General features: G+C 36.4%; 1 protein-coding gene and 1 long non-coding RNA gene across 7 annotated transcripts in view; one reads left to right on the forward strand and one right to left on the reverse strand.

Moving 5' to 3' along the window:
- Nucleotides 1–25,280, reverse strand: part of LOC149692531 (uncharacterized) — a 110,960-nt gene that overhangs the window by 43,232 nt on the left and 42,448 nt on the right. For 3 of the 6 annotated variants that reach the window (XR_016382798.1, XR_016382800.1, XR_016382801.1), the window contains exons 4-5: nucleotides 8,959–9,059; nucleotides 8,073–8,898 (exon numbers count right to left, since the gene is read on the reverse strand). This is a non-coding gene — a long non-coding RNA (uncharacterized LOC149692531). Of the gene's footprint in view, nucleotides 1–8,072; nucleotides 8,899–8,958; nucleotides 9,060–19,288; nucleotides 19,828–25,280 lie in introns of those variants that run through there. The other 3 variants (XR_016382802.1, XR_016382797.1, XR_016382799.1) reach the window with 2 other exon arrangements.
- On the forward strand, nucleotides 189–14,635 carry LOC149692533 (homeotic protein ultrabithorax-like). Its single transcript, XM_089868314.1, has 3 exons — nucleotides 189–762; nucleotides 10,789–11,113; nucleotides 11,719–14,635. The coding sequence occupies exons 1-3, from the start codon at nucleotides 189–191 to the stop codon at nucleotides 11,741–11,743; spliced, it is 924 nt and encodes a 307-aa protein (XP_089724440.1). The 3' UTR covers nucleotides 11,744–14,635.

The raw sequence follows: 25,280 nt of genomic DNA on the forward strand, positions 1-25,280 counted from the left end.
ATTTCGGTGGCGTTAACGTTTTATCCCCGGGGCGATGAGTATAACGTAACGTTAGGCCGAAGCCATGCTCGAATTTAATCCAAGACGTATATCGGAGTAACAAAAAAAAAGGAATCTAAATTGAAAATCGTCGTCGTTGTTGGGTGGCCGGCTCTTTCGGATAAGTATCATCAGTTTCGGCCGTGTCGATGATGAACTCTTACTTCGATCAGAGCGGCTTTTATAATAGCCAAGGAACGGCCGAGCAATCGTACCGATTTCCGCAAGGACTTTTGGTGCCTCCGTATCCGCAATCCGCCGCTGCCACGACGGCCCGAGCGGCGGCCGTCGCTGCCGGAGGACACGAAAGTAGCGCCGCTGGATATGGCATCGATTCGGCTTCGTCCAGTTCGGCGGCCGCGGCCGCGTCGGCTTGCAAATTATACGCCAGCGTCACGGCCGATTCCGGGGGCGTCTTTAAACCGGAATGTGTCGGTGGTAAAGATCAGAACGGGTTCAACGCGGCCGTCAAAGACATGTCGGCCGCCTGGCCCGCCACTTCCCTGTCGGGCGTCAGACCATCCACCACCGCCATGAACGCGGCCGTCGCGGCAGCCGCGGCCGCTGACCCCATGAGATCCTTCGGAGGGGACAGTTCCGTCACGCCCAGGGTGACCGACGCCTGGTCACCCTGCTGTCAGAACACCACCGCCGCCGCAGCCGTCGCCCAACAAACGCCAACCAACGCTTTCTACCCCTGGATGGCCATCGCCGGTTTATTCCGTACGTTCACTATATATATCACATTTTTACACCTTCTTCTAGCATATACACCTTTCTTTCTTTCTTTGCTTTTATTTTTCTCGCTTACATTCAACCCCCAACACCACAAAAAAAATCCATCCCTCTAAGTCTAATACCCTAACGTCAACGTAACGTAAACGTAAAATTACCTTGTACCCAATACCACAGGTGTACCTGGTAGAAAAACATGTACGTCGCAAAATGACACCGGAAACAGTCCCGAAAGCTTTCACGTTACGTTGACGCTAGCCCCTTAAAGTTGGCTTGTTAGCAAGTCCCCAATGCTTTCTTTAACTTTCCTGACCATTTCTGTGACGCTAATCTATACTAACAAACGAATTTTCACTAAAGACACTGATTGTGTCGATGGCGGGGAATTTATAAAATATTTTAAAATACTTTGGAAGCAGATGGGCGTGGGTTTGGGGGGGATACACCTTGTAACCTTTCCGGTATCAGTTACTATCTTATTTCCACAAAAATTAGGCGTCATCCGCAGTCTAACCATCTTCGAGTCGGTTAATTTTACGAGGCCGGTAAAATAAGGTTTATAGCCTGTGAAAACTGCGACGCGCCAACCTTTTAGGACGCGCTTTTGACTCTCTCTCTGTGTATAGCTCCAAACTAGTTTTCCTCGCCTCTGCTCTTTAAAACACTGAATGGTTTTTAAAATTTTATTACCAACCCTAGAAGGACCCCCCCCACCCTCCCTCTTCATGGGGGCCCCTCTTCCCAAATTACTTTATTTATATATATATATATTTTTACTAAAACCCCCCCTTAATTATATCGGGTAAAACAGACACTTTAGAATTTTAAAGAGCCCGCCAGCGTTTAATTTTAACTTTATATACCCCTTCCGTGGTACTCAAAAATGAATGACAATGGATGGTCGCAACCCCTTTTAACCTTTTTGGGGTCAGGGGTGAAGAAGGTGTATATCCCGTTGTCCGAAATGAAATCAATGGAATGGGGTCCCTATTATAAAGAAATTCGGTTGGGGTTGCATGGATAAGGAACCCCTGTGGTCACCATACCCCCGCGCCCACCATGTCCAGTTAGGGCGGGTTGGTTGTGATGGACAATAGTGGATAGGGAAGTACTTGGAAAAATGTTTACGTCTAATACTTGAAGAGATTAGGATATTGGAATAAGTATTGGATTAAGTTAAATTTATTAAACTTAATTTAGAGGTTTTAATAGTTAATGTCAACGTATTTGCTATTTTTAATTGAGGAATAGGAAGGAACCGCCCAAATTTGAGTCTTAATTTGCTAATTAGATGATTTCGAGAAAATAGTACTCTATTTCATTCAAAGTTAATTGCCTTAATTAACAACATAATTCTGAGAAAAATTCGCACTCCAATTAGTTAGCTAGCTCTATACCCCGATATAAATGGTTAAGTAATAATTAAGAAATTTGTTTTCCAAGAAGATACTTAACCCCTTAACTACAATAGTTTAACAAAAAAAGCCTTAACAGACTTAAGGGTGTTAGTTAACTTAAAATAATGAGGAGTTGAAAACTCATAAACTAAACTTGTCACGTATACTTCGTGTGCATGTATAGTTTTTTTTTTTTTTTTTTTTCGAATTCATGCTTTGACAAACAGCAACACACACGACACGAGTGGCTGAAGTTTTAATTTGATATAGAGATAGTGTCGCATTACCGACTCCGACGCCGTCTGCTTTCGCCTTGTAATACTCGTATTATGTAGTTTGTTATCTTTTGTTTTCTGTCATTCGCCGGCGGAAATGATCTGGCCTCACTCGAGGTGTAAATGACACCTAGAACTCGATATGGGTGTTACGAATGTTATTTACGAAGTTATAATCAATTGATAGCGAAAATTACAATCGATGTAATGTTTGTTATTAATAATCTTAATTGAGTTAAATAATTTGCCAAGACGCGTTCCTTACTTTCCACGTGACCTCGATTTTTGCAATTCAAAATCGTTTTCAAGTATCACGCTGGGTTTAGGCTACATCGATTCGAGTAGTGACAGGTTGTGTAATTTTACTATGGATTTTAATGCTATTAAGTCTAAGGAACGAGGGTACTCTACGGGGGAAAATACCCCTTTCCTTATTATTTAATTAATTTCTTAATTCCTAACTTGTTTTTGGAATTTTAATTACTTTTTTTACTACTTCTTCTTCATCGCGAAGAAGTCGTTAACTTATTGCAAACGCTTATCGTCCGCGTAACAGAAAATCGCTGTTAATTTCGAAGATTAATTAATCATCTGGATAAAAATAGTAGAAGCGTTCAAAATAATTTTCAGCAGTCCGTGGGAGAGACGTATTTGAGTTCAAATCCCCTTAAAAATGGCGTCGTGTCCTTGAAGAAGGTACACGTGACATCGTATTCTTATTTTTTATTAAAAAAAGTATGGGAATTTGTGCAGGTTGACTTAATATCATAAATAATACTATATACGGAGAGAAGAATATTATGAGAAAGTTTTTACTTGCCGTTTTTGGCAATGGGGGCCCCCTGGAAAGTAGATACGAATATAGTGCCCAACAAAGAACCGCTCCGCAGTTTCCCCATGGGTCCCCCTTACCCTCATCCAACCCTCCGTCGTCCCAGTATAGTACAATAAACAAATTCTACCCTCGTCATGTAGAATCGTGGGCCCTATTTGTATAATGGCCGTGGCAACTCCTCCTCTAACGACTCCATACTACGTACGCACTCATTCATTTTTTCGGGGACTGCTGCTGGGGTAGTTTCAACGCTATTTAGTGGGGTCTGTTCCGGTGTACGTACCCTAGAGTAGCAAGCAAGCAAGCACCCTGAGCTCCGAGCTCTATGAAGAAACAACTGTCTGTGAGTCAGTGAATCTTCCCACAAAAGAGAGCCATATAGCGCCCTGATTGTCCGTTCTGAGGGGAACGGACAACGGGTGATGCAGAATCACCCAAAAATCTGAGCGGGCTAAAGTCTAAAGTTAGCCCGAATACAAAAACGAAGTAGTTTCGAAGCTACTTCTTCTTCAACTAGCTCCTGGGTTTTGTTTGATTATTACGCGATGGCGCGGTGACTCCCTTACTATACCATGCCATGGATGGTCCTATTGTCCAAAAACTGACTGATGAGAAATGGTCCCTGGTGCAGCTTCTCTCCAATGTAAGATAAGCTTACGCGCCTAACCATTAACAAGAGAGGATGATGGGTTTGTTTGCCATTGGCGTATACTACCCAGTCAGTTTTTTTCTTCTTTCTTTTGCTGAAACAGGACAGGGTCTCTGAACCATTCGCGGACATCACGGGGCCCCCGGGCAATGGTTTCTTTCTTTTTTTGGTAGGGTATACATCTGTTTGAAATCATCCAATAGAATTGTAATTGTAAAGTCGAAGACTATTCGTTCATTTGTCCTCTGAATGGTATGGAAAACCTTTTTTAAGTATACCCATGATGCTTTGCGATGTGAAGAAATAGTTTAGTTTCAATTGCACCCACATTTGTCTCATCAACAGTTAAAATCTAATTCCAAGTCCCCGTTAATTTTATTGTTAATATCACACCATTGTTTATAGTTATCTCCGTTGATACCACCCAAGGTATCAGCTATAGCTAAGGTTGCCCCCATGATGTATCGTTTAAAAGCTTACGCGTCTTGAATAGTTTATAAGAGTGTTCTGGGAAATGGGGCTTCATTTTCCCCTCGCCGATGTGTCTAACTAGTATATCTTTTGCCCTCCTTGCCTGCATGCCTTCTCCCCAAGTTTCTTGAAGCGTATCTATCTGGCTAAAGAGTCATCCTGGCCGAGGCTTAGGCGTAAAATTAAAGGTCATTTGTCATCGCCCGAAATTATCGAGCTGGGGACCGATGGCGTGCCAGTAAATACCGAGGCTCGCTGTTTCGCTTTGGGAAAGGGGGAGTACGAAATATATCCTCCCTCTCCTTTTCCCGAAAAGGGGGACTCCTTGTCGGCGACAGGGACTCTGTAACCAGTAAGGACTAGAGTAGGTTTTAGACATTGGTTTACAGGGTAAGATAGGGATGAGTAACGTTTAGTCCCCTTAAGGAGAAGGTCCATTTTTTCGTTACCAACCAACTTTCCCCCTGAAACTGTGTTACCTGATATTAGACTCATTATCCAAGTACGAGCCTTGGGAAATCTCCGCGTTTGCGCCAAAATGAACGAGTCCTTTTCCCTTTTATTTCAACCCCAATTTGCTTTAGGTTTAAGGTGTGTAATATTGTATGGGGTTTGCTTTTGGGTATTGTTGCATTTTCCGGATGGTTTTTATGGTAGGAGAAAGGGGGGTTTAACCTTATCGCCCGTTTCAGGCGCGCATTTTCTCCATCTAGCTAGCAGCCACTAGTCTTTTTGCCTTGCCACCCCCCTTGAATCCCTATATAGTAGCCAACTAGGTTTCTACTATCTACCAGACTACCGATAGGTGGCTTAGAGAACGCAATATACGCTAAGGCTTAACCTATCCTATAGGGTTCGTTGTGGAATTTTCCTACATAGGATATGTTCCTACTGGAATATAAATTTTAAAAAATCCTATGTCCCCCCCCCCAAGAAACAGAAGAAAATTATGGGTCATTTTTGATAGGAAATTTAGGAATAATATCCAGAACTGTTTTTACCAGGGTCAGAATTTTAACTTGGAAACTGAGTTAGTTCAGTTTTGTGTATTTCTTACAGAAATTAACAAGTTTTAGTTATCTATTATTTTTTTAATATCTGCACCTTCAAGGGACATGACTTCATTTCGCCTCGTTTTAATCTAAAAATCGATGAGTTTTAGTTATTTATTATTTCTTTAATATCGGGCCCTTCAAGGGCCATGATTTTATTTAGCCTCTCGATCGCAAAATCGCAAATCTCACGTAACAACTTCCATCTTTACTCTTAGTTAGAACCATTTTTAGGAAATAGTTCCAAAATATCGACTCAGGACCATTGTGAATATCGCTTGGGTAAAAATCAATAGTGGGGGCCCCAGCGCCGAGGAAAAAAAGGGGTCGGGGAAAAAACGAAATAGCCCCATGAAAAAGTAATGGACCCCATCTTATGATATATGTATATGAGGGCCTGGATCGCTTTTTTTGGGGGGGCCAAAAAGAGAGGGAGTGGGAATAACGCTGTGCCTATATATGATACGTTTGGAAACTATTCCATTTTATATTTTCCCTTAATACTTCTTGAGTTGTGTAAGAAAGCGTCTCTCCCAGAAAAGAAAAGAATATAGCATTTTCGATAAAATATTCAAAGACTGAAAGAGAAAGGAACCTACATGCAACCCAAGATGTTTCTTTCTTATTTTTTACTGCAACCCAAAACAACCTTAATGTTATTAGATACCCCTAGAATATAAAAAAAAAATATAGAAACATGCAAGTAACCAAGCTTTCTATCTGGAAAATGGGGTATATAAAATTGCACTCCAAATTTGCTCTTAACTCTTAAGTTACGCGGAGTGATATCTAAATGTTATTTTGTCATAAGAAAAGAAAAAAGAAGTGATTTTAAGTTAAGTTACGAAACGATTGCGGGGTATATACTTCCGATTCCGGAATATGGGCGGTTTGTTGTTTTTTGAAGGATGTATTTGCAATCTTGAATGTATTTATTTACTAAGGGTTTTAGTATGGGATTTTTGGGCACTTTTTAGGATGTAACTCTTACTCTATTGCCCAGTGGGGTTTAGGCTGTATCTTGTAATGTTAAAATCCATGCTAGAGTTATATAGTATATGATATTACCTTTTATATTGGTAAAAAAACAAGCGCTATATATCCTTCCTATAGCTTGTTCTTACGAACAATTTCATTGAGAATTGAATATTTTGTTTATTTTTTGTGTAAAGAATGGGAAACAAACGCAGAGTGTGAGCACTAAATGCGCAGTTCCCGTTGCGAGTTTTGTCTGTAAAGCGCAGTTTATGATTTAAACATAGTTTTCTGGCAAGCGCAGTTCACGAATTTAGTCAATTCAAGTAAAAGAATTATTTAGTGTATCCGAATTTGCGCAATTGAATTGTGAACAGTGCCTAACTAAAATTTTAAATTAACACAGCATACCTTTAACCATGTTCATACCTATAACACCAATCGCGAAAGAAAAATTCCAAGACCCCTGTAGTTACCCAATACGTACAATTTGAATTTTGAAATAATTGAAATTCCATAAAATTTAAAGGCATGCCTGGCACGTTCCATCGAACATTAAAGGCCTTTCGATTCGCGCCATTGAAATACGGATTTTTTTTCTTCTTTCTTTTCCAAGTATTGACTATATATATATTCCCCCATTTCTTAGAATAATAGCGTATCTTCTTAAGATCCCTTTGGAGTTGTATAGTGAACAAATGCATTGGCTAATTTTATGGTCAGCCGTAACGTTGATTTATAACCTTTTAGAATCTTGGCTTATGCCTAGAGTAGATCTTTAAGGCCTAAATTTCCGATACTACCGCCGTGATCTTATTGGTTAAGCGTTCCAGGGTCTTCTGACTTGCGTACGTAAACGTTTTTAAGAAGTTACCGGTAACCGATTTAAGATGGTAACCGCGGGGTGCTCTGCTGTGTTTTAGGACGGCACCGTCGTGCAATGGGTTTTTAGTAAAAGCACTCAATATATTTTTTGGCGCCATTATACTGAGCCCAAGTAGTAGATTTCGTATGCTACGCTATATTAATGAAGAGTCGTAAATACGCCATTTCTCTAACGCTTTAGAAACGCGCCTCGTGCTGCTGGTGTATTGTTTTATAGAGTGCGTTTTGGAATGGTAATATAAAATATAATTGAATAGGTTATTGTTATTATTATTGTGGTATTCGCGCCAGGTTTTAGATTTTAGGTGGTAACCTAACGCCTTTTTATATATGGGGTATTCAATATTAATTTTTAGTTGTTGTGGTAGTTTAATTAAAGGTAATTGAGTTTGGGAATTTGCCAATTCAATATTGCGTTTAACGTATTTAAAATCTTCCTACGAGGTGAGGTTTTCTTGGAAAATGGTGGATGGTTTAAAAAATTGAAATTGTTTGAAAAAATTGTAGGAAAGGCGTCTAGCACGAGATCTTTTCAATTTCAAAAACACGCTGGAAACATTTATGATAAACTTAGAACTCTTAAATATTTCAAATTCAAAATAACCCCATCGCAAAAATAAGAAAACCATTTTTGTAATCGTTTGAAAACACCGTTCTTTTGCAAGGTCCCGAGTTTGAAATGAACTTTATACCATTTAATTTTGAAGGATCGTTTTGAACCGCTGTAAACATTCCAAAAAAGGGTAAAATATACCTTACCTTCTTTTATCGCTGCTAATCCACCTTCGTAGTCGTCCAAAGGCTTTAAAACACATTTAACTATATATTACAACACAAAATCACGCATTAATCCAATTCAGAAAAGTCAAAAAAACGTTAGTGGAATCGAGTAAACCCGAACTTATCGATTGGAAAAAAATAAAGCGAGTGTTATAGGGTTAAAGCGAAAAAAACGACCTTTTTTTACGGTTTCTGGCCATGAAGCCGGCTTCTACGATGTACCACGCTTCTGGGGTTAGCTTCATGGACTGACTTCATTATGCAGGGGCGTCCCTCTGACGTCAGAAGACCACCAACAGGTCCATCAGCCATCCCGGGACATGGATTGGTCCCTTCCTAAAAGTTCGTCCCTTTCTAGCCCCGGGCCAACTCAGTCCGAAATTGTCAATCTGCCTATGGCGGACATCATAAAATTTTAAGACCTAAATGGCGCCCAAGAAACTCGCGTTTGGCCATATTTATGTACGTAAAAATATCAGTTAATATTTTGAAAACAGTTCATTTGACCGTTTGGACGGTATGGTACCTTCGTTACCTTAGCGCCGGTATATACTTACCAGTACTTTTACCAAGACAGTATACTTGTGTTTATTTAAATTAAAACAAACCTTAAGACCTGTCTTAAGTATAGTATAATTATGTCGTCCGAGACGCAAACGCAATGGATTCAAGTTGTACCATGGTGTTACAATAACAATGCCGCAATCCAGTTTCAACAAGGTAAGAATCGCCTTGGTTTACTACCGCCTTAGTTGGATGCTGGTGCACGGTGTACCACCGTTACTCGAATTTATTTCTAAACCTGCTGTGATTTAAGAATAATTTAATGTTTTTAATCTTAAACTTTTTATTTTATTTTATGTACCTGATTGGTACATAGACGCGTAGATTATGTCGCGCGTGTGTGGTCCTCCCATTGGTCCTCATCATAGTTTATGAGACTTTATTGATGGGGATAGCGTCTATCTGTAATAATGTAACGGTATAGATGCAATGCGGGTTGCAGTCTGTATAGTTATTTTGATTATAAGTCTAACTGAAGTATTATGGGAGTATTTTAACTTAATAGCTATTAATTCTTTTAAGTTTCGCGTCTCAAATATTGACGACGATTTCCCCACACCTTACCAGAGTTTATTACACATGGTCTTAACTTTGTGTGCGTGAAACAAGAAGAAACATTACATTTTTTTCTTCTTATTTTTGGAACTTAGGACAACGCCTATTTTTCCCCAAAATGAAAGGCGTAATATATATTTGAGAACAATAGGTTTTTCTCTCTATACTAAAGTAAGAAGAAACTTCTTAAACCGTAAATTTTTAAACTGTGTTAGAAATATCCCGAAGGCATGTATATACCCAAACGAAAAAAGAACTTTATGGCTCTTCAAAAGCATTCCCCCCTAAACTATCCATGCATGCATGTGTTGGTGGCGTATTTCCCCTTTTTTTTTTTTGCCTTCGAAAAAATTGTAAAGTTGTTGAAGATTCTTAACCACGCAACTAGAAATATGGTTCGCTAAAAGCTTTTTTTTTTACTAAGAATTCTTTCGTCAAAGGTCATCGTCCAAGTTTGACCCTTTTTTTTTACCCCCTTTATCCATTCGATAGACCTTAAGTTACCACTAAAACTTGCCTTTGGAACGTTTGACGTAAACACGTTTTTACAACCTCAACCGAAAAATGACGACGCCGACGAGCTAGCTAGCCTGGGCATACACCCTTCAATAAAAAAAGGGGTTTTTCGCTTGTTATAAGAGATACCGTCCGTCGGGGTATACGCTTTAGTCTTTAGAAAAAGGCACCAGCGTCCATGCTAGAAGCCTTCGAGGCATACGCATCCCTGTGTTGTACCATGCATGCGCCGCGCCAAGGATAATCTTGGCCACTTTACAAGGGAAAAGCCAGCCAGCGGCGTTGGTAGACAGCTTTACGAGTTTTGTAATAGTTTTTCTTCTACTCTACCAGGGGAAAAATAGGCTTGTTGGGGTCCCGATGCTTTTGCTCTCTCGCTTACTCGGCAAACAAAGGGTTTTCTAGATTCTCTTCTCTAAGACGTATCCTTCCACCACCCTTCTTCGGTTCCATCTGAGGAAGATAACTCTAGGGAGGAGCTAAGGGAAATCTTCTCTCTGGCGACGTACAAAATCCGCAGTTTCTTCATCTTTCCAGCATCTTTCTAGGTTCTGGCTCAAAACCCTCCCACTATTATAAGATCCCCAGGTTAAATTCAAAATGGCCGACTATAGTTGGGTATCGTGGTTAAGATGTCCGTGTGAGTGTGTAATTTTAAGGGTTGCAATTGCAAGTAGTTGGGTATAATGTTATTGGTTTAGATCACAATCGCGCAGAATTGTAGTTTTAACAATTGCAATAAGATCATTTGCTTTCGAACTTTGACCTTACCGGCCTCGGCCTCACGTTTGCGCCGTACTTAAGTCATAAGTTCATTTGAACGATATTATGGTTAAGGAAGAGATATCGGACGGTGAATTTAACGATACCGTCGAAGAAGGTATATAATGTCTTTTAAGCCTATTGATAAGCTTTATACTTGAGGGAATTGATACCCATACCGAAATTTCCTTTGGTCCCCCTTACCACCTTTTTTTCTCTCTCTCCCCTTTGTTTTTTTCATTGCTCTTAGGACGTGGTGATAAACCGGACGGTGTCCCTTTTTGTTTTCCATATACAGGCGCTAACGGTTTACGGCGTCGAGGACGGCAAACGTACACTCGGTACCAAACGCTGGAATTGGAGAAGGAATTCCACACGAACCATTACCTCACTCGGAGACGAAGGATCGAGATGGCGCACGCGCTATGCCTTACCGAGAGACAGATTAAAATATGGTTCCAAAATCGACGGATGAAATTGAAAAAGGAAATTCAGGCCATCAAGGAACTCAACGAGCAGGAAAGACAGGCGCAGGCCTCCAAGGTTGTCTCCTCCCATAATACCACGTCCTCGTCCTCATCGGCTGGTCCCGCCGTCAACGGTGAAGGTTCCGTCGGCAAATCGTAAGTACCAGACCTTTCTTCCGTTACTTGGCACGCTTTTTTTTTGGTATTTTTTTTAATAACAGCGAAGCTTTGAAGTTGCTGTTAAGGGGGTGTTCAAATGTAATTACCGTTCGCGAGATATGATTATTAATTTGTCAATATATCGTAAGAAATTGGGTTGTTTTCTATAGTTCTAAACATTCTAGACGGGTTTCCGTTTTGGATAAGTACTGGGGAAATGTGAATTCAGGTTCATAATGTCAATTAGTTCTTCGTTTTGCGTCAAGGGTCCGGGAATCATTGTTTTTATGACGATGGTCACTTAGGTTTAGTATTTGAAGGCATAGCGCGTCGACTATTTAATCGAGATTAGCGTATAAACGTTATTGAGGTGAGTTTTGTAGCCTGCGACAATTACCTGGCTGTATTTACCAACATATGTAAATTAGCAAAGAAATAAGTACATAAACGCGTAGATACTGTTGTTGGTGGGCCTTGCTTAGCATGAATACATTATAGTAGTTGGGTGTTAAAAGTTATTTCACTTATTTATATGCGCCGCTACTATATATATATCGGAATTAATTCCGAGTATTGAAACCAAGTTGAAATATATTTTCCAGATCACATCCGAAAATTTTCAACTAATTATATACTTCGCCCCCCCTTCCACTTTCCCCCAACCTTTGACCCCCGACAAGAAAAAATAAAAACGGTTCGTTGACATAAAAACTATTTCCAAAGAAAAACGTGGACATTTTCCATAAATACAAATAAACAATCGAAATACATAAATATCGGTATAATTTCGAGCTAAAAAAACCAACATCGGTCTCTGTCCTTTATTATACCAAAAAAAACACCTATTCTAAATTTACCGTAATTCGCTTATTTACACCCGTGAAATAATTCATACTAAATATGAATAAATTCATGAGTTCAAACCCCCCTCCCTCTTCTCCTGTCTACATTAATATGTGATATAAGTTATCGCCTTTATACGTATGGTTAAAAAACACACAACAAAAATCCCCCCTAATTTCCATTTCGGTATTATTTTATATAAATATTTTAGATAATATTTTTTAATTACAATTTCGTTTTTTTTTTAATTTTTTTTCAAAACGACGTGTTTTTAATTAACGAAATTAATTAGGAATTTTTTATGTAGGGAAATATGGTAGTTAATTAGGTTAGGTAAAGTTTTTTTTTTAGTTGGCGCTTGTTTTTGGAGTGTGATACGTGATTTTAGTAACTCCAATTTTTATTTAAAAACGAGCTAGACCCGGAATTATCCTGGTATTACGGATTATAAGAAATTATGTTGAAATTAAAAATAAATACCGAAATATACGTATTTTTAGATTTAAATATAGAAATTTATTTAGTTAAATGAATAACAGGAGTTTTTTAAAAAAATTACCCCCCAAATTTGAACCCCCATAAACTCAACAAACAAGGACTAAAATATATACCGAACCCGGCCAAAAAACAAAAAAATATATGAATTAAAAAAATCAGAAATAATATAAAAAAAAATTCTCATGATCATAAAAAAAAATAAATGTCCATGTATAAGATTTTTTCAGTATATAGCTAACTATATATAACCAAAAAAGAAATTAACTAGTACAGATTAAACAAAACAGAGCTTTCCTTTCTGCCCCCATCCCCACCCCCTAAAATCAACCTAAATCGGGGTAGAAAATAACCGACAGTATTTCGCTATAAACGCTGACATTATTTAGGGTGTGAAAAAACAATTAAAAAGTGACTATGTGAACACTAAACGTGAACACTCGTGAACAATTTCGTGGTGTTCGGGTGAATTTTATTATTTTTTTTTTGTTGCCTAAAACCGCAAATACGTGAAAATATAACCAATACCCTCGGACGGTATCGTGCGGTTATATAATTCCAATTGACGTAAACAAACAAACATTACATGTAAACAAACACACAATCCCGGCTTATACGTATTTACATTTTATTTTATTTTTCTCTCAAAAAGTGTTAATTGTGTTTATAGAGAAATTTTTCGATCCCAGTGAGAAATAGAGTTTTCAACGCGCGATTTATTGAAAAAATAAAAGGCGGAATTTTTAAGACTTTTAATTAAAAGATAAACATTCGCCTTTTAATTAACGGACATGCAAAATAACATAAACACTAAACGAAACTCGACAGATCTCAGTGCAGAATTAATTAATTAATATGTTTGATGATTTTATTTTAAACGAATATTGTATACTAGAAACGCTTTTGATTCCCCCCCCCCCAAACCTCCTTCTCATCGAAAACAAAGCATCGATATCATCGTTAACCATACAAACAAATGCGTGTTAAAAATTAAACCTACCATCCCCTACCACTGATATACGTGTATTATATACTAAAGCGTTTTAATTTACTATTGGAAAAAGGGAAGACCACACAAAAAAGTGTTAGGCTTAGCGCCAGTATTAATTAATTAATTAAGGAAAAAAAGGGTTAATTAATGATGAAAGGGCGCGATTATTAGATGATCATTAAAATTTAGCCGTTAATTTTCTTCAATACTCTTTAATCGTTCTATAGGTGGTTTGTTATAACGCAAAAAAAGCACTATGTCGTTTTTACCGGTAATTTGAAATTATAGGGTTTAATTGAGTTTTTAATTAGATTGTAACTTGAATCCAATCAAAAATTTGGTTTTAGTAAATAAATACCGTTGATTTATCTTTAATTATTTTTTACCTTGTGGGATAAAATACCGGTTCCTATTTATTTCTTAATTACAAAATTAATTAGAGCCTGAATCATTATATTTAACCGATTACACCCTGAAATTCGGTAAAAACGACAGTTTATTAGTTTCATAGTAATTAAACGTGCTCAAATATAATTTTTACGCGGTTTTAACAAACAAAACTAAACTAAAACTACAATTAATTATCCAACAACCAAACCAACCCATGGGATTATTTTAAAAATTTCTCAAATATTTTGAGAAATATTTCCAAATTTAATTATATTTTATTTTATTTTTCTGTTGTTGTTGTTTGTATATTTGAGTTATATACAAGATTATTTTTGCGTCATAATAATAATAATAACAATGTAAATAGAGTATTTCGCCGATAAGAAATTATATTTAAATACCAAGTTTAATTAGAAATTAATTCCCCTACCCCTTTCCCTCCTCCTCCTTCCTCCCCAACCCGCAATAAGTTCGCTAATTGTCGAATTCTAAACAAACAAACAAACATTCAGAGTTAATAAACAACAACCCTTATAGAAAATACCTTGAATACGTATAAACATAAAAATCATTTATAGTAAAAAATATCTATCGTAAAATCGTCTGTTAGTTCATTCACGTAGTGCGAATTATATTGAGAAAAAAACAAATGTCTTATTTCTAAAAAAATAAATAAACAAAGAAAGAAACAATACAAACAAACAATCCATTGTATCCAGCAGGAGGAATGTATACACGGCGGTAAATACTGTCGTCGTCAGATTTAAATAAATAAGAAATCTTTGTCCTTCTGAATTAAATCGTTTGAACAGATGTGAATATATCAAAGAATATAATTCCCAGCCAAGGCCTAACTCCTTTACCCTTTTTTCCGATGCAAAATTATTTTAAATTTTGATTTGCGCATAAGTAAATAATTGGTTACTTATAAGTTAAACGGAGTAAAAAATTATCTCTTATTTAAAAATATTTACCATTTAGTTAGTCTTCAAAACGCAGACTACTTCGCCGTCCGCAATTGGTTTAGTGGCGTCTGCTAAATAGAACCACTTACCCTTCGGGATTGGTTGAATTCTCTCAGGCTGAGAGAGGTAAGGGTAATAGGTTCGATTTAGCAGACGCCACTAAACCATGCAATGGCGGCGTAATAGCCCTCGTTTTTAATATTTTGTAATAAAAGATAATTTATTTTTATAATATTTTTCCTTTTATATTTAGAAAAAAAGACCACTTAAACGCTTCTATTTAACTTATCAGTCTTAATTATTTACTTATGACATTCAAATCTGATGAAATCTTCAAAGTTTTGCGATAATAGCAACATATACAAAACAAATACTAAGCTTATTTAATCTGGGAATTCTTCTAGGTATACATTATTATTTAAATGAATTTTAAAACCGTGCACGGAGACGAATATCGTCATGAATTTTATTCCCATCTCCCACGCACTCTCATTTTCCAACAATACAATACAATTTTTCTTTACCCGAAAATACAGTATATTTCCTCCGACGCGATGAATGGTTCACAGAAATTTAATAAACCCACACGTCATACGACGAAAATTATACACCAAAACTAATTTTGCAACCTTATCTCAATATAATGAAAATACTGCATAGCTCGATGAATATTGTCAAAGTAGTGTATGTATTTTTGCGATAACTGCATCTTAAAAATTTTACAAATTCATACTGCAAAAACGTATCTATCCCCTTGTTTGCTAATAACTTCGAAAAAACACTTAATAATTTAACTTTTAACCAAGAATTCATTTCAAAGTTAAACCCGGGACCGGGTTATAAAAAATGCACCTTTTAAATCAAGATTTATATCTTTGCCAACCAGATAAGATTTGAATTTGAAAAATTCATGCACGCGTTCCCAAATAGATCTGGCAATGCAATGCAGGCATTGAAATCTTTAGTAAAGTCGTAAATTCGCGAGTTTTCTTGAAGAGTTCTTAGCGTGGCTGCGTGGGTGTGTTAGTGGTGGGATAAGTAAGATTCCCTTCTCTCTCACATACTTTAAAACTATTAAAACTTTCGACAGAATCTTGGGTGGATAAATATAGATCAGAAATTTATATTTATATTTTAATTTTTTTTTTTTTTAAAAAAGGAATTTGGAAAAGGGAAGGAAAGGAACTATGGGTAATATTTAATAAAGATCTATGAGGTGTTGTATTTATACTTAAACCAGGACCCGACATTTTTCTAAATGGGATTACTTATACTCTATATATTCGATTTGATATAATTTTGGTATATATAGGGGTCACTTTTTTTATTGAAATAACTTTGTCTGTCGGCTAAGGTCCGGATTGATTAAATTCTTAACCGGTTTTCTAAGAAACATTTCTGTTCCGAGTACTTAACTGAGAGCCGAGCTATAGGGCGAATATTATTATAGGCGATTTTTCTTATATAGTCTGGCACGGAAAGTCGTAAATCTTAATAAAACGTTAAAGAATAAGCCGAAAGATTAGGAAAGATTGAATTTAAGGATTGTAATGTATATTTTAAGAGTGTATAGGCTATATGAACGAGGAACTAGAGTTTTATATAAAACCGCCGCGTGCATGCCATGCCAACAAACGCTTATATTCGTGTGTGTTTTGGTTAAGTATTAATTTTTAAAATTGATACCTTAAATCGAGTAGTAACTTGGGCTATACAGATACGCAAGCATCCAAGATGGCGGCCATGAACTCATCACCCAAATTTCTGTATAGTCCTTACAGTAGTTAAAGGGAAGGTGAAAAGGGAAATCAAGTGATTTAATTTTATCTGTTCTTCTACTAATTATAAGACTAATCTGCAATAATAGAAACTAGGCTTTTTAGTCCAAGGTGAAGCATCTATGAAATAAATACCTCCGAATGATTTTATAATTGAAATTAGTTTGAGCTGAGATTTCATATATAACTCGAAATTAGCACCTCCGACCAATCACAACGCTCCATGTCGAATTGAAATTTAGCTCGAGATTTTGATAAAAATTGCGCGAGATGTTTGTAACAATCTAAGCCTTTTTATTGGAGGAAAAAGTTTTTGAATTAAGCATATAAATAATATTACATTATCATCGTTGCAATTTTTGTGAAATAACGTAATGAAACATCGCTATAGGCCGTTTTGAAATTTAGTGCGCACTCGAGAAAGGATCCCCTTTTTTTTAAGTTTCATCTTAAAAACCTATTGAAATCTCTAGTATATTTTATCGGGGGTAATGTTAGATAAGGCCCCTAAGTCAGGAATACTTGTTTTTGTTCAAGCCCAAGATGTTTTTTTTTAAATTTCGGAGTTACACCTATAAGCTGGAAGGAAGCCTATATTCCCCTAAGGGTGCTTTTGAATCTTTAGCCAAAAAGCTCGCTCGCTCGCCATCTTTTAAGGTATGGAAAAGAGTTTTGTTCCACGGTGCTGCTATAATAAAATGGCCGTGAATCAAGACACTGATGGCGTGCTTTCTTATCGTAAAACGGATGGGGGAAGGGGGAGAGGGGGGGCAACTGATCATAAATATGTTCTCCATGTTTCATTCGATTCTCGATTATTTTACATATTTTCGCGCCCCTCATCCGAACGGGTCTATACTGTATGGGGCCCGAATAATCTTACCTTTTTTTTCTGATATCGGGCTTTAGTTATAAATAGAATATTTCAACCCTCAAGTTTTTTTCTCTTCTTGATTTTTTTTTATTTTTTATGAAAAAATATGGGGTTTAGGCCTATATAAAGTTGATTCCGTTGTAGATGAGATGGCGTAGATGGTTTTATCAAGTACTAATAATTCTAGAGGGCCGGTAGGCCCTTCTAGATAAGATCCCACACCCTCCCGTAATGTTAAATGAAAATTCACAGATTTTCGCCGATTTTCCCATAGGAATAACATGGGGTTTTTGGTGCTCCTGTACATCGAATCATTTAAAAACTACATGGAAGTTAGCTTTCGGAATACTTTTAAATTAACAAGTAACTATTCAAGGTGTGCCTTTTTCAAGTTTCACCAAATTTAATTAAGTCTAAGTATGTTAATTTAATTAAAAATGTAAGTACCTCAAAAGATTATTCTACAGCAGACGACGCTAATTGTTCGTTACTCTACAGTAGACGACGCTAATTTGCCATTTCACCGCCTTGAAACTTTAACTTGATATTTTTCAATAAATATAACACTATATTTATTAAAAACTTCTCTGGCGGGTCTAATTTTTGTTTAATTATGTGTCACGGTTGAAATTCTATACTTAAGATACCTTTTTAATTTATATTTTAGATGTTAGTTTCGACCAAGGCTTAAGTTGCCTTACTTAGGCCATGGATTTATAATAGAAGCTTACGCTTCATGGATATTTCCCTGTAGCCTTCAGTAAGGCATTTTGATAGGCAAACTTTTTTCTTTTGGCGCGCGCGCGCGCTATTCAAAATTAGAACTCGATCACGTGAAAAACTTCAACCCCCCTCTGAATTTGCCTCAAATTCTACGTCACAAACGCGTGTGCCAGGCTGGTACTATTTCAGACGAGGAATAAATGTTGTGCGCGTTTTAAGGTGAGTGAAATATCCAGGAAGCGTAAGCTTCTATTATAAATCCATGCTTAGGCAGACTATTGAGTGAGTCTATGCAATGGGTGATTGTAAAAGCTGGAAGGATAGATGGATCAGTGTTGGAAATAAGGATATTTTTAAAACTGGACCTGAGGCCTAAGTATTTTAATTAAAATAACTGTCCACGGTGCCAATCACTGTAAACGTACAAGGGCAGTGCACGCAATGTCATGGATAATTGCAATCGTAAAGTGGACTGTAAAAGATACGGCTTTGATAGTTTAAAATCGTGGCAGGTGTGTTTTGAAGTTGACTATAAAGCTCGGGTTCTAAAACGAATTGTGAGCCGTATCATATAAGAATTAGTAGAAGTGTAGAGCCATTTTTAACCTCGTCCTAGTAGTGAAAAATTTCGCATTTCAGGCAAATATTATTTTATAATAGATTAATACAAATAAAGACTGAAGGAACAGATATTATATAAAAAAGGACTTGGTTTGCCCAAGCCTAAAAAACAAAACGATAAGAGTTTTTTCCAGTTGACTGAAGCGCGGATATTTTATTTTTCTATATAATTTTAAAGACAATCTGTATTTTACTACTCTTTAATTCAATCTCCTGATTTTACTGGTAATGGATTTATTTCCTATAAATTAATTGAAATATTACTTATCTCAGATTTTTCATGATAAAATTTTTACGAAAATGGAATTGTTGTTGAAAAATCTGAGATAAGATATTTTATTTCAATTAATTTATAGGAAATAAATCCATTACCAGTAAAATCAGGAGATTGAATTAAAGAGTAGTAAAATACAGATTGTCTTTAAAATTATATAGAAAAATAAAATATCCGCGCTTCAGTCAACTGGAAAAAACTCTTATCGTTTTGTTTTTTAGGCTTGGGCAAACCAAGTCCTTTTTTATATAATTTTATTAGGCATTAATTATTAATTAATGGACATAATATAATTTAAAAGCTTGTTTCAAGTTATTTGTTATTTAAAAAAAAATAGATGTAAGTTCGCGTGAAAAAGCCATTTATTTTCTTCCGTTCCACTCACGTACAAAGTTAGTTTTCAGGATATTTTTTAGTCACGTCGCATGATGTATACTTCGATGTGGGTATTAATTTTGAATGCGATGGAAGTAGTAGTGGTGGTCGGTGTGGACGTGTTAGTGTTGGTTTTTTTCCCAGATTTGCAATGTGACGTCAGACTCAGCCGAAGAAATGGTTAAGCGCTGTTAAAGGTAGCAGAATGAGGGGCTATTCACTCCGATTTTCTGTAGTGATAGGGAATTGGATAGTTTTCCTTCTAATTTACGTACGATGTGGTTATACCCTTGGGCCAACTTGTTTCTTTGGGGATTTCAAAATGAAACCAGCTAGCTCTCCGGTCCAATGGAAGGAAGAGTTTTGGTATTACCCCTTTTTTCTAAAAAGGAATATTATAGTCTGAGAGAGAGAGAGAGAAGCCGGTCTTAGTCTTCTGAAAAACTTAAATTCGGCCCACCCCTTTACTAATGGCTCTATAAATTTCCGGATATTTCCTTTTAGCCTTCATCGTTGTATTGCTGAAACGTGTCATTATCGGCCATTACCAATTTTTTCTTTGGGGTATAGAATTTTTCCGGGTAACTTGTATTTTAAATTCCCACTCTGATTTTATAACGTAACTAAAGGCATTGTGTAAATGTTTTAGGGCTAATCCGTTTTAGTATAAGTGTAGAATTAAACTGCGGTACATTCTTACGTTTGAAATGAAGATAAATATCCATAGAAAATAGTTTTATAACGTGGGGATTTGAAATAATTGTTTGTTTAAAAGTATACGGTGCATGGCGTATATTTCTATTCCCTTATAATATTTTCTTTGATTAATATTTATTTTTGAGGACTTAATTTTGTACCGAATTTTTGGAATTTTTGGTAATTTGATTGGCGCCATTTTGAAGGAGATAGCTTTTTATCTATGTCATACGATTACGATTACAGCTTACAAGTCAATCTCCCTCGCGATAAAAACACGTTAAACGAGCGCGAAATTTTGTAATTGTGTTACGTATAAATTACAATATAAATAGATGGTAATTAGAATTGGTAATTACCTCCTTTTCTACCTATCATCTTTATCTCTAGAAACGAACAAGAAAGTTAATTTTCACGGTGCACTTTCTTGTATAAAAAAATAACTTTTATATACCTAATTGGGAATGTTTACAATGTATCTAATTAGACAGTAGTCTGGCGTAATTACCGGAAGAGATAATTATAGAGTACAGTAAAATTAAGTAATTTGTTTTGTTTGTTTTGCTATTTTGAGAAGAGTGGGCTGGGCTTTAATTACGTTTTAATTTTGCGTGGGTAAAGATGGGTTAGTTCATATTCTTCAACGCGACATTATGTTTTATTTCTTCTTTGGTGAGGACACGTTATTATATGGATGGGCATGGGGAATTCAAATGAAATATAATTTATGGTAGTACTATGATATTCTTTTCTTTTGGTTGTCCTTGTCTGTAAAGATACGGATGGCCCTTTTAGAGCTGGACGCGTCTTCAACCCCCCCCCCCCCCAAACCCATAATTTCTCTTCTCTCTCTTCATAGAAATAGGCCTAGCTCTTGAGCTTCTTTTGACAGAATAGATGCTGCAGCCTAAAAGCAAGCGCCTGTATGTAGGAAGCAATTTTGTTAAGATGCCAGGCTATGCTTCTTAGCTAAATTAAAGATCCGCCTCGTGTAAAGGCGCGTGTTTCCTCCCTAAAAAAATGCATGCAAATTCCTGTTGAGTAGAGCTGCTTTCTGCTTATTTATGGAGTTAAATTTGGCGCCATTTCAAAGTAATTTTTGCCCAGACGAAAATTTATATTATTTATGACAGTTTATGGAATGATTGCATTTTTAATTTCAAAAATATTTCCAGGTTTTTGTTTTTTAATTTTGGCATGGTTCAGTTTAGTTCAATTCATTACTAAAGCCAGCCAGAACATTATTGTGGGGACCCCCCACCCCTTTACAGGTCCACTTTTTAACTTAAAGAAAAACGTGAATTGGTTAGTTATGACTCATTTACATATCATTGGCTAGCCTATTTCCCCTTGTGAGTGCACATCAAATAATCCCAAAGTATAGCCATATCCCGCGATCTTATTGGCAACAATATGTCTAAATTAGGGCTCTTCCCGCCAAAAAGGCCCTGGAAATTAGGGGCCAGTACAACGAAGTCCCATTTTCTTGCTTAAAACCCTAGGGTCGGTTCAACTCTAATGAATTAATACGTGCAAGGCTTGGAAAGTTTGGGTTTCTCGATAACAAATCTATCAGCTTTCTCGCCTTCCCTACTATAAATGTATTAAATATCCCGTAGTGAACAGTCTGCACTCTTCTCTTAAAACTCGTAAAATCCCTAGACGACCAGAATTTCTTTTTCCCGAGCCACTTTTCGCTTGTTTCCTAGGCCTTCTTTCTTCATTTTAGCGGCTATTTCCAAGGGCCAAGGCTTAGCCTATCTTTTACCATAGGAGAAAAAAAAAGAACTTTAAAAAGGTAGAATGAAGGCATAAATAGGAAGTAGTGAGTGCCTTGATACTTAAGTTGGCCGTGGAAAGGGAAGTTTAAAACCTAAGAAGGCCCTTACGCTCTTCTTTTAAACATAGGGTTTTAGTTTTAGTTTCGTACGACGTACCTTGTTCTAAAAGGTCAGGGTTATTTTAAAATCTTTGGTGTAGTAGTTGTTTTCCCATGGTTTTCAAGAAAAATAGGCTTAATTGTAGGTCTATTCTGTGATAATACCAAGGTAAACATTCCTAAAGATGCTCAAGTAACCCTGTTATTTTAATTCACTAATTGAAATATATTTAGTTTTTACACTAACCCGAAATTATTCCCAAAAACAATTTTATCTTTAAAAAATACTCTAAAAAAAAATCAAATTTCGCTTTTAAAACATATTTTTCAACATCTTTACTCTCCGTTTATGTACTCCTAAAAAAAACACCACAATATTGTCTATGCCCGGGGCCCCCTAGGATCTGCGCGAGTTACGACGTTTTTGAGATGAAACTGCGCAAACCTCCGCTGGGAGGCTCTTCCCCGGGCCGTCACTTCTAGAAAGTTTTGATTTACGGGTACTAAACGGTTTGCCGGTAGATGTTATCGGAATTTTTAATTTCGTGTTTATTTAAGTAAAACGGGTTAATTAACGCGAATTTTGTGATCAGTTTCTGCCCCGGCTTGTGGATGAAGGAAATTTAATCATTTGGAGTTGTTATTATTTACGTAAGTTATGGTTTATGATAATTTGAAACGTTAGGCTTAACGGTTGTTTTTCTTCGGGTAAGAAAGGGAAAGGGGTCGGGTCGTCGTGAAGGTGTGGGAGCGGTCTTCTTCTAGGGTGCGTTGGCCGTAAACGTTGTTCTGTTTTCGGGGAGCTATTAATAGAGATCGACCGGTGATAGTTACACGGAGACAAAATGGCCTCTTCTTCCCTAATTTTGTAATCCATCATCTTTTTGTGCTAAGGCGACGGTGGTGCCATTCTACTATTATTATATATTTAGAACACGGTTTTTGTTAAATTTAGACTAGAAATTTTAAGGTCTCTTTTTGAAAAATTAATTTGAAACTTCTGGAAGCTGTTTTGTGGATATGCTAGGGAAATGGTGGGAACATTTAATATTTTTATATTTCGTGAGAAATTTGAAGTTTAATTTAGAGTTATTTTGGGAAATAAATATTTTCAGGACGATGGTGGGTTCATTATAGCAAGTTCATTTATGACACATTTGGAGTTCTCAAATTTTGGTAGAGGTGTGGAATTGCTAGGGCGCTTGTGGGGCCATTGTGACATTTTCTTATGAAATACATGGAAGTTGATGGAATTTTTTTTTACTAATTAGATGTTGGTATTGACTTGATACCTTTGACAAGGTAGAGGCGTCGAATTGCTAGGGCACTTGTGGGGCCATTGTAATTTTTTTTATGAAATACCTGGCAGTCGGTGGAATTTTTGAATTAACTAGATATGATTAATTTAAGCAACGTTGCTATATTGAGTTGCTAGGACACCCATGGGGCCATTATACTATTCTTATTAAATACTCGTTTACGAATGATTTCTGAGTTTGTATTAAGTACGCGAGTCTAAAAGGGATGTCCACTCTGTTGAGATGTTAAGACAACGGCGGTACCATTTTATTAAAGATTTAAATACGTATCTGGGGGAATAATAAAAGAAATATTCGTTTATTAAAATTTTGAACTTAATTTTTGATACAAGTTTTAAAACTGGATGAGCGTAAAATGGTGTTTTTACCAGCTTGTTTTCTAAGAACGAGGTCCCTAAGCCTGCTCACTTATTATTTAACGGTAAGATAAGGGTTTTACGAGGCGAATGCAATATACCGAAAACTTTACGAAGCTATATCGAGGGTTCTTTTTAAGACAAAAACGATACCGTGTGGGTCCTAACTTTCATCTCAAAAGCCTAATTATTTTCCCGGAATAACCCTCTTTCCCCAAAACCATTTTCTCCCACCTTTTCTAAAATTCCATTCCGAGGGGTCGAACACTTCCCAAAATTGATTCGTTTATGACTATAACCCTTTCGGACTAAAATTGCGAGTGTCCAACCCCTCTATTTCTTTTGCAACTTTTCTCTCCATTTCAGTTTTTAGTTAAGCCTATTTCCATAAATTTTTTGAAAGCTTACCAAGCGAGTTTTAAATAGAAATATTTCTTTAAGAATAAGGAAGGATATACCGTATGCAAATATGAAAGCTAATATATACTAAAAAGCAGTTTCTATAGTTTCACTTTAAATGGATAGCTTTTTAAAATAAAATAACGCACAATATTGTCGGAAACCAAGGCTTAGAAATTAGTTTCGGATGCGCGCTCTAGCCTCTGCTGCTCCAAATATTACCCAAGTTTAATATCTTTTAAAATACGGATGGGGCCTTTGCTATATTTTTATGATCTAGATTTTAAGCGATCTTAAATTTATTTTAAAATAAACATTGTGTATAAAATGATACGCCGGCCGCTTAAGTGATGAGTAGGTAATAGAGTTGGTACTATAAATAGAGTATTTGTTAAGCCTAAATTTTAAGTTGACCAAGGCTTAGTTTATTAGTGTGTTGAATACACTTGAGCCTACGTACTATAAATAGAGTATTTGTCAAGCCTAAATTTTAATTTGACCAAGGCTTAGTTTATTAGTGTGTTGAATACACTTGAGTCTACGTAGTACGTTCTATAAATAGAGTATTTGTCAAGCCTAAATTTTAAGTTGACCAAGGCTTAGTTTATTAGTGTGTTGAATACACTTGAGCCTACGTATTATATAAATAGAGTATTTGTTAAGCCTAAATTTTAAGTTTACCAAGGCTTAGTTTACTATGTTGGGTATACTTCATCCTTTATTTTATTCCAACAAGGCTGGGACTATCTAGACCAATGAAAATCGATTTCCGATCAGTTTAAACACAACCTATCCCCGAATAAGAATTGAATAATTCTAATACGCCGTTATACAACTCCTATTTCTTTCCAATCTTAGCTTGAACAATCGATTTTACAATCGAATCCCGGCTAGTAAAAAAAAAATAATGAAAGTTTATATTAAGTTCTAACAAGGGAATTACCTGTAATGTCCGTATAGTAACCGGTTTTTCTAAATGGGGGCTTTTTCGAATTATGGATACTTTTTTCAGTATGTTTAGACTCGAGGCACGATTGTGATGTTGTTTAGGGCGTTAATACCAATCGTAAAAAATTCCCCGATAACGAGAATTAATTCTTTTTATTACGTGAATATTGATTATTTGATCAAAATATACTATTACAGTTTTTGGTATACGTCCCATATATTTTACTTATTTAATAAA

The sequence above is a fragment of the Phalangium opilio genome, unplaced genomic scaffold (genome assembly GCF_054372755.1).
Source record: "Phalangium opilio isolate 3A_F unplaced genomic scaffold, DU_Popi_V2 ptg000024l_1, whole genome shotgun sequence".
NCBI lineage: Eukaryota > Metazoa > Arthropoda > Arachnida > Opiliones > Phalangiidae > Phalangium > Phalangium opilio.